Here is a 12,718-nt window from a genome sequence, read left to right on the forward strand (position 1 = left end):
AATGCTAGGTGGAAATGCTAATAGCAGATAACATTTTATTAGAACACAGTATTCTTAAAAAAAGAGTAAATTACTAAACAAACATAAAAACCCCTTCAACCAACAAATCAAGAACCCAAAAAAAAATAAAAATAACAAAGCAGCCTGATCCCTGGCTAAAAGTGGGATGACTATGTCCTATGCCCTCAGCAGAGCTTGTGTCCCTGGGAAGCCCTCCAAGAGGGAAAGAAACTGATGCTTTCTGTGGCTGTCTCACAAGAGCCTGGTCTTACAGCAAAGTTTCAGTAAGGAGCCTCTTGTGCTAATGTGATCATCTTACCCTGACCAAAAAAACCCCCAAACAACCAAAAAACAACCAACAAACAAAACACTTGGCATCTGGTGGATGGAAACCCAGGCACGTGGCTCAGTAGGACAGCTGGTACCTCAAAGAGCATGGGTTGATTTTACACTAGTTGTGTAGTTCCCCAAGCCCTCCTCATGTACACAGCCCCTTGTTTCTCTCTTCTGCCCCTTCCCAGACAGTGGACCAGTGGTACAAGAGCAATGATGAGGAGTCGTTTGCTATAGCACGCATGCTGATCCGAGAGGAAGGACTGCTGTGTGGTAAGAGCAAATGCAAATCCTTTGGGTTTCTCTGACTAGCATGTGAGAGGCTGAAGCCTTGAACAGGTCAAGGAGATGTCCTTCTACTTCAGAAGCTGTCTTCCTCACCCTGCCTATTCTACTGTCTTACCTTCTCTCATTCTTTCTCATTTCACTTATAGTTTGACAATTTTGCATCTGGTCTGCGTTTTGGCAGGTGGCAGCTCAGGCAGTGCCATGTCTGCAGCTGTGAAGGCAGCCAAAGAGCTGAAGGAAGGTCAGCGCTGTGTTGTTATCCTCCCTGACTCTATCAGGAACTACATGTAAGAACCTGTTTGTTTTCTCTCTGGGAAAAGGGTGAGGCGGTCCCCCAGACCTCCTTAGAGCTGTGGCAAGTTGAATACATATTTGTTCTAGCAACCAGTTACCCAAGCAAGGAAAGTGTTTGGGCCACATCTTCTGATGTACCTAGAAAGGGCCTGACATGGAATAGAAAGGAGCTTAGCCCTCTGCATGCTGAGCTCCTGTATGTGTCTGACTTCAGTATGCAGCCATCACCAGTTAGTATCTTTCACAGGAAAAGGCTTGTTTTAACTGTTTTATTTACTGGAGGTTATTGGTATTATCCTGTTGCCTTACTGGAACCCTTCCAGGAGTCTGCTCTCACTCACTCTCTGCCTCTGTCCACAGCAGAACACAGCACTGCTGTAGCAGCAGCCAGTGTTGGGGTGAATTTATGGGTGGAACTGTGAGGGCTTTGAGCTGTGCTGAGAAGTTTCTTTCCTACCACACTGAAACATATCCCAAAACACGATATTTTTAGCTGTGTTTCCTGACTTATGTTGCATCCAACACAATGCTAGATGGCTAGGAACTGTGGACAGACCTTGCCTGAGAACAGATTAGCACTTCTTCATTCCTGGCTATGTGTTTATTGTGTCACAAGGGACTGATGTAGTCAAAACTCTATTTTCTAAGAGGTTCTTTCCTCCTATCAGCATTGTCTCATCATCGCTGGCTGATAAGCTTCTATGGCAACTGGCAGTATACTTTCAATTACCGTTTAGTTTTTAGTTGTAGTGAGCTGTAAGCAGTTGCCTCTATGTGCTATTATGTTTGCTGTCATTATATTCGGCTTGCTAATGAGCTTTTAACTTCCTGATGCTTTCCAGGTCCAAGTTTTTGAGTGACAAATGGATGATTCAGAAAGGGTTCATGAAAGAGGAGGACTACGTCAAAAAACCTTGGTAAGCATGTCAAATCCATTTAGATTTTCATCAGTCTGGTCAACCAAGTTCATGGCAGTTGCTAATTTAAAGGTTATTTTAATTTATACTGCTGTCATTGATTTAGCTTATCTTTCATGCTGTTGTGTTGCTGTATAATTGCAGCTGTTAATTGAATTTGCTTAAATCAGTTGATTTCCTTTTTTCCTTTTTTTGGATTGCATGGCAGCAGAAGAAAACTCGGTACTTAATGATTTGATTTTTATGAAAAGGATTGTATCAGAAACGAAAAAGTAGTATAGAGAGAATATTTCTGAGATCGGAGCTCTTGAGTGCACTGCAAGCCTACATAGGTGGAAGGCAGTCTTCCCTGATTCACTACCCATAACAACTGTCAATATGGCTGCCTCTAGAGGCATGAGCACAAAATATGCAGTGTAAGATATAAATAATTGAACTAGGGTTATTAGTACTTTCCCCTATCTTTATTCCTAGAAAGCAGATGAAATGAGGACAAGAATTCCAATCTTGTAGCCTTCTTGAATGCTTCAGTGACTTTCTGATACTGGGGAGAAAATTTGAAAGTCTGAAATCTTTACTGCCTGGCTGAATCTTGACTCTTCCTCGCAGCCTTTTGCCGTTCCTGTAATGTTGAAGGCCAGTGTACATGAACAGCTGGTTCTTTTCTCTCTGTAAGGCTTGTGTGGGATTGAAATTGAATTTTTGGTTTCATCCTCAGGTGGTGGAACATAAGTGTTCAGGAACTAAGCCTTTCTGCTCCCCTGACTGTGCTTCCAACTGTTACCTGTGCAAAGACTGTTGAAATTCTCCGGGAGAAGGGATTCGACCAGGTACCGGTTGTTGATGAATCTGGGTATGTCCACATATATTGCTATTTATCCATACGTGTCCCTCCTCTCACCAGGTTCCAAGGGATGTCTTTTAAATGATTAGTAGTAGTATAATATCCTCTCACTCGTCTTTGTTCAGTTATAGAAATACAGTTCAGAAGGGTTGCCTTAAGCACACTAATGCTGGACTTCATATGTTGTTCTGCTAGGTCTGTCCTGCCCTTCACATAACAAGCCTCTGATTATTATGATATATTTAGCCTGTGCTTCTGCAGAATAATTTAATTGTTTTTTATAACAGCTTCTTAACCTGACCAAGGTAAATTCATATTTAAAACAACTAACCTATCCATCTCCACAACTTTCACCCAGTTTCTTCAGAACACTGTGTTATAGGTTAATGTTGCAGAGAACCTGTAAATCAGAGGTTCACAGCAAGCTGGTATGCCTTAATTACCCTGTGTAAAACAATGAAGCTGTGCTTCTCAAAAGCTCTCTCAGATTGCAAGAAGCTCTCAGGTTGAAAGAACTAGAGATACAAAGAGTCTGATGCTCTAAAGGGCCAAGCACTTAAAAGCACCTCCTGACTTGTATGAGTCTCCAGAACTTCTGAGAACTGGACTCAGAAGTTCTGTATGCAGAGATACAGAATCCAATCAATAATGTTGCTTTCTTCCATGAAGTATTTGAACTACTTGCTCCAAGCTGGCTAAAAGTGGATCCTTTTATCTACAGGAACACCTAAGGCTTTTGTGTTGTTTAGCCCTGTCTTCTCCCTCTCCTTCTCCAGGGTGATTCTGGGCATGGTTACTCTGGGTAACATGCTTTCTTCACTGCTTGCTGGAAAAGTTCAGCCTTCTGATGAAGTCAGTAAAGTAATCTACAAGCAATTTAAACAGGTAAGCAGGTGTATTCTACAACTCCTCGGGCTTATGGTATTTTAAGTGTCCTAACACTACAGTGGCATCAGGTTGGATTAAATTTACCTGAGACCATACAGAGCAGTTGTTACTGTGCACAGATGTGCTCTAAACTCTCTCCTAGGTTACCCAGGAGCTCCCAGGTTTGTGCTGTGGCTCTGTATTGTGCTGTTCCATTACTGCAACAGGCTTTCTTCTAGCATGCTTTTCCTTTCTTCCGTCCCCCCAAAACCCCTTATAAATCTGGGCAATGTAATTATCCAGGGGAAGAGACAGATGTTGAAACAGAAACATAAAAAACAATTATCAGCTAAAGGCAAGCAGTTGCTTGTCTTTTGTATGGGATGCCTTGTTGAAATAGGTGTGTCCCCACAACTTTCACCACAACCTCCAAGCTGGATGAGTGCTCTTCTGAAATATATAAGTATTGTTGTAGTTGCTTTGCTTCTCTTGCAGGAAGAGGATTTTGGTTTTAACATGGAATGCTTGACCTAGTTTTCACCTAGGCTTTTAGTTTCAACATTGTCTCATAGTGGATGAGGGGCTGTATTCCAGAAGTACGTGTAGTCCCTGAGAGTCAGAAAGGATGCTAATTCTTTATAGACAAATGTAAATATATTTTTTCCTTCCCAGACAGATAACCAAGCATCAGGTGGAAATGTGGTGCGTAACAAAACTCCTTAGCTCATGTGCTCCCTCACTCGAACAGCTTAAGAGTTTCTGGGGCTGGTGGTGTGCAATCATTTCTGTAGCTACACTGGTGTTAGCTGTAGTAGCCAGTTCTCTGCTCTTCTGAGGTTGTGGCTTTTTTCCATGAGCAGCTTGAAGTTTTGCATGCTTGTTCGGTGAAGAACAGCTTAACCATTTCTTTTCTGTTTAGTTCTGACTTTTTTCTTGGTGGAGGATGGAAGGTGAGTGACACAAAAGTGGTATTGCTAACATGCTAACTAAAAGCATTATTCATTCTTATTTTCCATTTAAATTGATGCTTTAATGGAGAAAGATGGTAAAATGCACATAACCTCAGAAGTTGTAAAGATTTTGCTTTTCTTACCACTTTAGTCAAACTTTTTTGGCTTGTTTACTGGTAAAATTGGGAAAGTGTCACTGAAATGCTGTAGGATATCCTACAATTAGGATCTGTACCACAGCATGCATCAGTAAGAGCCTGTGACTATCAAGGCAAAGCTATCTTTTGGCAACATAGGAAGCTTTCACTGGGATGATTGTCACATTTATTTTTTGGCAGTCTCGTAGAATGGAAGAGGAATGGCTACAGGGTTGTTTTTTTTTTTTTGAAGTCTCTAGTAGAGTAGTAGTACTGCAGGGCTTTGAAACACTACTCACAAGAAAATTTGCTAATTCAAACAAGTGTTGTGTTACATGAGAGGAGGGCCATTCTTGTGGAGTCAGATGTTAGTTCCAGTAGCTGGGGGTCTCTTTACCCCTTTTTTCACAAAGGATCTTTGCTTCAACTGCTAACATCTGTTAGGTGTGGTGCAGACATAGCCTTAGCCAGACCTCTTGTCTGCCTTTACCAGCAAATAGGGCTGGACAGTAGTGGACAGTAGTATCTGATGCTTTCTTTTACTCTACCTAGTGTTTAACTGTTAGCGTGTTCCCTGGTGTCCTAACTATTTAACACTCTGCTCAACAATGCAAGGCCTGGTGTCCCCAGCATCTTGATGAGCCAGAGTTTCTTGGGCAGGAGACAATTGAGTTGTAGGGCCATCAGCAGTGCCATGTCATGTCACTTGGCCTTAGAACCAAACAATCAGACCCGGTCATGTGTAGTGTAGCAGCATGTATATAGGATAATTGCTTGAAAGACTTTATAGGTTTGAAAAAAGATGCCAGTTGTATGAAAAATCATGGGCAAAATTTTTAGGGAGCTTGGATGAACAGTGATGATCAGGATGAACAGGTGAGAACTCTGTGGGAGTTGTGTTAAATTCCCATTAAGCATTCAAAACATGTTTGTGTCTTCATAGTTGTCCCAGTGCTGCTTTTGGGCTGTTTATCCCGATCATCTTTAGCCCACCTGTTCTCTGAAAGCTGGGCTAGTGATTATACACAATCAGATGGCAAGGGGCTCTTCCCCTTCAATGAACTTTGAACTTGTCTGGCCCACAAGCTTCAGTATGGATACTGATGCTTCAGTACTTCCCATAGGAAGAACATAGTCCAATAGGAAGTTCCTCCCATAGAGGAACCCTGCTGGTTCCTCTAGCACAGGTTGCTGGGAATTCTGTGGATCTCTCCTAACTCACAGTAAGGAGGTGAGAGCTCTGTGTTCTGCTGCAGCCCAACTGTTCATGCCCCTCAGTCACAAGCTGAGCTTACTGCAGGATTAAGGCTTTTTTAATCTGCAGTGTGAGGCAGTCTCTGCTGTAAATTCCTTTAATCCCTGTTAATCAAAGTATGTCAGATGGTGAATGCTGCTGTTACTTGGGGAGAGTCACCTGGGTAATAGACCTGTTGTAGCTGCTTCGTATGGTTAAAGCATGTAGGAAGAACATTTTTTTGCATTCTTTCAAATAGTTCCAGCAAATTATTGGATAAGTGTTTCAAAAGGATCCGTGTTTTTTCTGCAGTCAGCACAGGGTGCTTTCTTGTTTACTTTTAGCAAAGTTGAACTTCACTAAAAATGAATTCTTACTTCTCAGTTCCCTGATTTGCACCTGAAAACAGTGTTAATTGAGCAATCTTCACCCATCATTTTATTTCTGGCTTTTTGGGGGCTTCTTTCTTCCCTGCTGCTTTTGCAGATTGTATTTATTTCCACAGTGATATGCAGCCTGATTCATTCACTTTTTCTGAGATCTTGCTAGAGAAAAATCACCAAATATGATCAGGGATTTGTGGTAGCTTCTTTTGTTAGGCACACTGGAACACTTGACCTTCTTTCATTGTTAACATTTTTTAGATATTAACTAAGTTTATGTTTAGAGAAAGGGATAAAATAACTTCATGTAGTGCTTTGTTTTTTTCTTCTGTTTTCTTGGAAATTAGAAGCAAAGAGAACTGATCTATTAAGTTGAACTTCATTTGTTAGTGTTTTATATACAGCTCCTACTTGAAGTATTATAAATGCTGATGTATTGTTTTTAATACTGCACAAAGTATACAGGGGTTATCAACCAGTAAACATGTAAAGGCCTGTTTTAATAAAGTTTTGTAACTCTCTCCTCAGATTAACCTGAAAGACAACTTGGGGAAACTCTCTCATATCCTGGAAATAGACCACTTTGCTTTAGTGGTTCATGAACAAATTCAATGTGAGTATGATACACTGTGCCTTGTAAGAGGTTATCTGTGGTTGAAAGTAAGAATAAAGTATAAGTGAGAGTATAAACAAATTATTAATAAACCAAATCCTCTTTCTGTCTATCTTACTGTGTTACTAACAGTAAGAGCCTAGTGTTGCAGTTCTTGTGGAGTGAATGTTAAATCCATTAATAACCCCTTTTATATACTGTAGTTTACCTGCTTTTGGAGCAAGGTGTTGCTTAGGGCTGAGTGCCTGAGTCTACTCCACTGTACCTTGTTAGCAGCAGTAAGCCAGTGAATAAGGTCCTGCAGTACAACTGATCTTTGCTTCCCACTCCTGTCATACAACTTCCAGCAGTTTCATCACAGTGAGCATCCCAGGTTAACTAGACTTCATTTTTTTGTCCTTTTTAAAGCAAAACCTTTAAAACATCAACATTTAGTAAGATTGAGATGTCAACACTGACATGGCTGTCTCAAGACAGCTTAATATTTCTTTTTTTCCCCATTTATTCTGTTTAAACTAACTTACTCCTTTTCACCTGGTATTTTTACTCCAGGATTTACTTTTTGTAATCCATCTCAAAACTCTTTACACTGTTTTTTTTCATAAATTGGAAATGACTAAATAAATCTTCAGAGCTGGGATATATCACTGTTACATGTGATTTAATATTTTTTCCTGCTTTACATTCCTTATAGCAGGCAACTTGCAAAATTACAAACACTGAGAAACTAGACTAAAAACAATGTTAAGACTCACTGGAAAATTTATCTGACAGCCAACTCAAATATAACTAAGTAAAGAAAAGTCAAAATGTGGGCTTGTTCCTGATAATCTTCATAAGGACATGCTCTTGACTCTGTGCTGACTGGAGTCTCACTGGAAGCTTGCAATGGAACAAATATTGTGTAAATAAAAATTCCAGGACAATCTGGCTGAACAACCTGACTCTATAAGTAGGTTAAACATCTCAATACAACCAGGCTGCAGGAACAGGCCAAAGGTCACTTGGCCTCTTTGTTCCCAGGTCAAAGACTTATTTATGCTCACAATGAAAAATCAGCTGAACCTGTGTTCTCAAGGCAGCAATGATGAGATGGGTAATAGGTGTTTTGGATGTAAATGGAAAAATGTTGTAATGTGATTTTTAAACTAATTCTGCATTTGACAGTGGTGTTAGGGTAGTGTTGCACGTCTTCTTCCAGTGGTCCTGGATAATATCTGCAACTGCTTAAAGTAAAGCCACAGAAATAATGCATCAGGAAAATACTCTTTATAAGAGAGGATTTGGTTTGAATTTTTGTGTTAAGAACAATAAGTCTGCAGCTCCTTCCATAATGTTTCAGTTTCTATAATCCCTTTTCTTGAGGAGACTTTCTGAAATGAAAATCCTTGCCACTTCCTGTGTGACTGTTGGTCAAGATGATATTTGGGTTTCCCCTCAATGTCTCCAGGGGTCATCAGTGAGTGATAACCAGCTCTGCAAGTGGGCCCTAACTCAGAGCTGGGTTGGCTTGGCACCTGCCTTCAAAACCAGTGCCATTAAACCCATATGGGATGGTGTGGGCTTGTGCCTCCTACAGCCAGAATCCCCTCTTTGTTCCTCTGTAGATCACAACGATGGCTCCTCCAGCAAGCGCCAGATGGTGTTTGGCGTCGTTACAGCCATTGACCTCCTGAACTTCGTGACTGCCCGAGAACGGGAAAGAAAATCCAGCTGAAGCCAGGTAGCAATGTGGATGGAGCCTCTTCAACAACATTTTGCAATCTCCAACAAAGAATCAGGTTTATTTCTTAAGTAGAATGGTCTGTCTTTAGGGTGTTGTTTTCAGTGTTTTGTTTATTCTTCTCCAATATTCCAAAACTGAGCAGTTAGCTATCCTGGTGTAGGCTAAATAGCCAGTGCATTTTGCTGTATTGCACAGCTTTTTGGGACTTGTCTCTTAATCAGGTTACACAATATTTCTTAAGACAATTTATTTTTTTACCTATATATGTATATATACGTGTAAAAATATTGCCTAAATTAACTGCTGTGTTCTTTACTTGTTATGTCTGAAGTCTGGCTTTCAGATTTATAAAATGTTGAAATAAAGAATTACTGAAGCAGAGGCCCAAAAGAAAATTATGGATTTTTTTTTTTCCGTGCAAAGTTGTTAGGAATGGGAGTGGGGTATGGAGAGAAGAAAGGGAGGTTTTTCACTTTTAATGACATCAGTGTAAAGGAAGAAGAAAACTTGAGGGCTGGAACTGAGTCTCATTTTAACCAGCTGCTCTGAGTGAAAACTGACTTGAATGGAAGCCTACCAGTGAAGTAACAGGAACTAGTGACTTCATTTTACTGATGCACCAGCTTTCCCTGTGAAGACAGACCTTTCTTTTTCCAGTTGTACTCTGATAAGTAAGCACAAGAGAAAACTAAAAGATAAGATCAAGCTCCTTGCCTGAAGGTTTTCAAAAACTGTTGTTTAATATCTTCCTCTTACCTACCAACCTTCTTGTTTATCTTAAAGTGCTTATTTTTGTGCCATAGTTAGAAGAACCAAAGGTAATTTTTCAAGAGCTGTAAACTCTTTTGAGGATAGTTCACTGTAGTGCTTTATTCCAGGAGAAAAAAACCCTACTATTAATTGAATTCACTGAAGCTAACTAAGCTTGGAAGTAACGGGCAAACATGTGGGCTGGTACTGTCATGGGTACATGAGATTAATGTGCAGTGGATGTGTGCAGCTACAACTTCTCCCCAGTTCTGGAACGCTGGATTCTTCAGTAATGTTTGACTTGCATAGCTGTGGCACAATTTGGCACTAACAGCACCATCCATGGACACCGCTGTGCTCAGGCTACTGCCTGCTGCTTGGTGTAATGAAGATTGGAATCACCCAGTGATTACAGGAGAAAAGTAGCTGCTCTTTATCTTCCTGAAGGCTGCTCCAGTCATTTTCTGACTGGCCTTTTGCCAAGAATAACATTTTTGGTCAGCACAAGTGATGCTTTTTTTAGCTTGTCTCTACACTGCAGTAAAAAAGAAAACCCTCTCTATTTTTAGTCTGGGGCTATTGCTGGTAGGAGGGCTAAGTTGTGTTTGGTTTTTGTTGAAATAAAAAAAAAATAGGCTGTGGGGGACGGTGAGTCAGCTAAAAGAAAACAGAGGCCATTTAAAAATCACAGTGACAACCTCCTCTGTATATAGATTTCTTTCTACATTGCTGGCCTCCTTGTGGCATTGAAATTTGCTTTCCATTTTGGCAGTGTGTGCTCAGAGGAGAGAGGTGGTGGAAGCCATTGCATCCCATGTTGTTCCTGAGCAAAGAACTCCTAGCAGAGCCTTTGCAGTTGAGCCTTAGGTGATGCTTGCCTGGAGGAGGGAGGCAAGCCAAGAGTTCAAAGCTAAAGAAGGGACACCAGTGTCTGCCTGCCAGAAGTGTGACAGCCTGGTTTGTTTTCTAGCTGCTTCTCTCTCACCTTAAATTCGTGAATGTTAACAATTTAATTGTAATAATAAAAAGCCACAGACTGATTTCTGATAACTCTTCAATGGCCATGCTGGTGAATGCTAAGTTTATTCTGTTCTTGTTCAGTTTATTTCCTTAGATGCTGACTCTCCCTGCAGATTAGGGCTATTACTGGACTAACAAGACCCACACTTAGCTTAAACAATGCTTTAGCCATTGATACTTTAAGATTTAAGACAACTTTGCCCAAGGCTCTGGAGTGAACTACTATACAGTCTGAAAATGTGCAACTTCAATAATAATTGATTCTAATGGGTGGTTGTTTCTGTGATTTAATTTTTCCCCTCCTTATACTGAGCAGTGATTCCTTTCTCAGTGGTAGCTCCTGCAGGTTGGGTGCTCTGACTAGTGGAAAGCTGAACCAGTGTGATTTATCAGATGTGTGTACTGTTTTCAAATCTGGATTAGCTTTCTGTAGGCTGAACAGCTCTCTTACCTCTGCTGTTTGTCAGAGCCTCATCTTTCAAATTGTTTTTTCGGAGGCTTCCCAAGGACATGGTCTTTGCACTTTGTGCTGCTAACATCTTTGTTTCTTAGTATAGACAGTCTTACTTGGACTTTCACTGCATCTTTTTATTCTCATGTCAATTGCTGATGTTAAATCAGCAATTGAAGGTCTGTGTCTGCTAGACCTCATCTCTTGTTATTCTGGTTCCTGTTTCCTTATGTGGTCAGCCCTTGCTCAGCTCTGTCCAAACAGCACAGGACCCTGCTGACCAGTCTCACTGGGCTGTTGTTCCATCTCAGAGACCCAGGGGAAGGTCAGTGGGTGTAGCAGGGCTTCCCCTGCTTGCCAGTCCCACAGCCATGGGGCATTAATTCCTTGCTGGCTTGCTTACCTGTGTGCTGGGTTTGCTTACAGGGGAACGGGTACCTACCTCTTTGAGCTCACACAGTGCTCCGTCCTCAGCTTTATCTTCTCAGTCCTGATCGAGTTTGCTCTCCAGCAGTACAGGGAGACAGATAAAGTGGGGAAAAGATACACTAAACTTCCTTTACCCCACACATCCTTTTCTTGTGTTCAGTTGAAACACTTGTTGCTGTCACTAATCACGTTACCTTTTGTCAGCCTACTCCGAGGCAGAAAAGATCCTGGCAGCAGAGTCTGACACACAGAAGGCTCCATCCCAGGCTTGCCTGTGGAAGGAAAGAGCATTTCAGCAGAAAGGCCAAAGGCTAATCCAGCACAGAGAGCAGCAGGCAGTGTGGGGGATCAAGTTCCATTTACCAGCAGACTAAAGGCATTCCTGCCCCAACCCCGGCCCCTGCTCGGTGCTGCTGCTCCTGCCCCTGGGCTGTGGCCGTGGTCCCAAAGAAGGAGCTGAACTGACTAAAAACTGTCCCTGTGAGGTAGATGAGAATCACAGAATCATTAAGATTGGAAAAGACCTCTAAGATCAAGTCCAACTGTCAGCCCAGCACTGCCATGCCACCCATACCACATCCTGATGTGCCACATCCTGACATGCCACATCCATGCATTTTTTCAGCACCTCCAGGGATGATGCACCTCTTCCCTGAGCAGCCAGTTCCAGTGTCTTGCCACTCTTTCAGTAAAGACATTTTTCCTAATATCCAAAACTAAACCTTCCCTGGCACAACTTGAGTGCATTTTATCTCATCCTATCACCACTTATGTAGGAGAAGAGGCTGACTGACCCCCACCTCACCACAGCCTCCTTCCAGGCAATTGTAGATCAGGAGCAGTTTTAGCCCTTGCAGCTATTGAGCGAGACATTCATGGTTCCCCAGAGTGCCTCTGGGCCATCCCATAGCAGCAGCCCCCAGTTTCAAGCCCTCCATTAGCACGTTTCCCCTGTTCTTACAGCAGGAGGAGGGACTTTCCTGACCAGACACTGCCTGATGGCAGTGCTGGGACTGAGCTGGCCCCAGCTGCATAGGTACACCTCCTCATGAGTCACCAACACAGGGAAAATTACTGGGTACTGGATAATTACTGCTGTACTGACTCTGGAGATAAAGGGAGGACTTCAGTCCAGAAAGTCACCTTACAAAAGCAATAAATTCCCTTTGGGAAAATAATTATAAAAACAAACAAACAAACCTACAAACCACCAACCCACACTTGTATTGCTGATGGAAGCGCCTCTACCTTTCTGCCACTGCCAGGTAGAGGCAGATGTGTTTGAGCTTTGCTCCTGAAATATTTCTGAAGGAATTCTTTATCTAAATGGGCTTAATGGGAAGTGGAGCTTTGGAGAAGGAAGTGGCTATGCAGTGGCATGCAGAGGCACAGTCCCTGACAGGACACGAGGGACCCAGCACACTTGCCCCACTTGCCATGGGGTTAAACATACACAGTGGGGATGCTCTGTGTGCATGTCGG

The 12,718-nt window shown here is 42.0% G+C and overlaps 1 protein-coding gene across 2 annotated transcripts in view; it reads left to right on the plus strand.

The window, feature by feature from the left end:
• LOC139799830 (cystathionine beta-synthase-like protein) overlaps nucleotides 1–10,392 on the plus strand; it is a 28,653-nt gene extending 18,261 nt beyond the window's left edge. Inside the window, exons 11-18 of one of the 2 annotated variants that reach the window (XM_071752240.1) lie at nucleotides 522–606; nucleotides 803–908; nucleotides 1,758–1,832; nucleotides 2,551–2,685; nucleotides 3,453–3,561; nucleotides 4,216–4,245; nucleotides 6,776–6,860; nucleotides 8,468–8,713. In XM_071752240.1, coding sequence (XP_071608341.1) covers nucleotides 522–606; nucleotides 803–908; nucleotides 1,758–1,832; nucleotides 2,551–2,685; nucleotides 3,453–3,561; nucleotides 4,216–4,245; nucleotides 6,776–6,860; nucleotides 8,468–8,577 — 735 coding nt within the window. In that variant the 3' untranslated portion in view covers nucleotides 8,578–8,713. Of the gene's footprint in view, nucleotides 1–521; nucleotides 607–802; nucleotides 909–1,757; nucleotides 1,833–2,550; nucleotides 2,686–3,452; nucleotides 3,562–4,215; nucleotides 4,246–6,775; nucleotides 6,861–8,467 lie in introns of both variants that reach the window. The other variant, XM_071752250.1, reaches the window with a different exon arrangement.
• The last annotated feature ends 2,326 nt before the right edge of the window (nucleotides 10,393–12,718 follow it).

This window comes from Heliangelus exortis, chromosome 1 (genome assembly GCF_036169615.1).
Source record: "Heliangelus exortis chromosome 1, bHelExo1.hap1, whole genome shotgun sequence".
NCBI lineage: Eukaryota > Metazoa > Chordata > Aves > Apodiformes > Trochilidae > Heliangelus > Heliangelus exortis.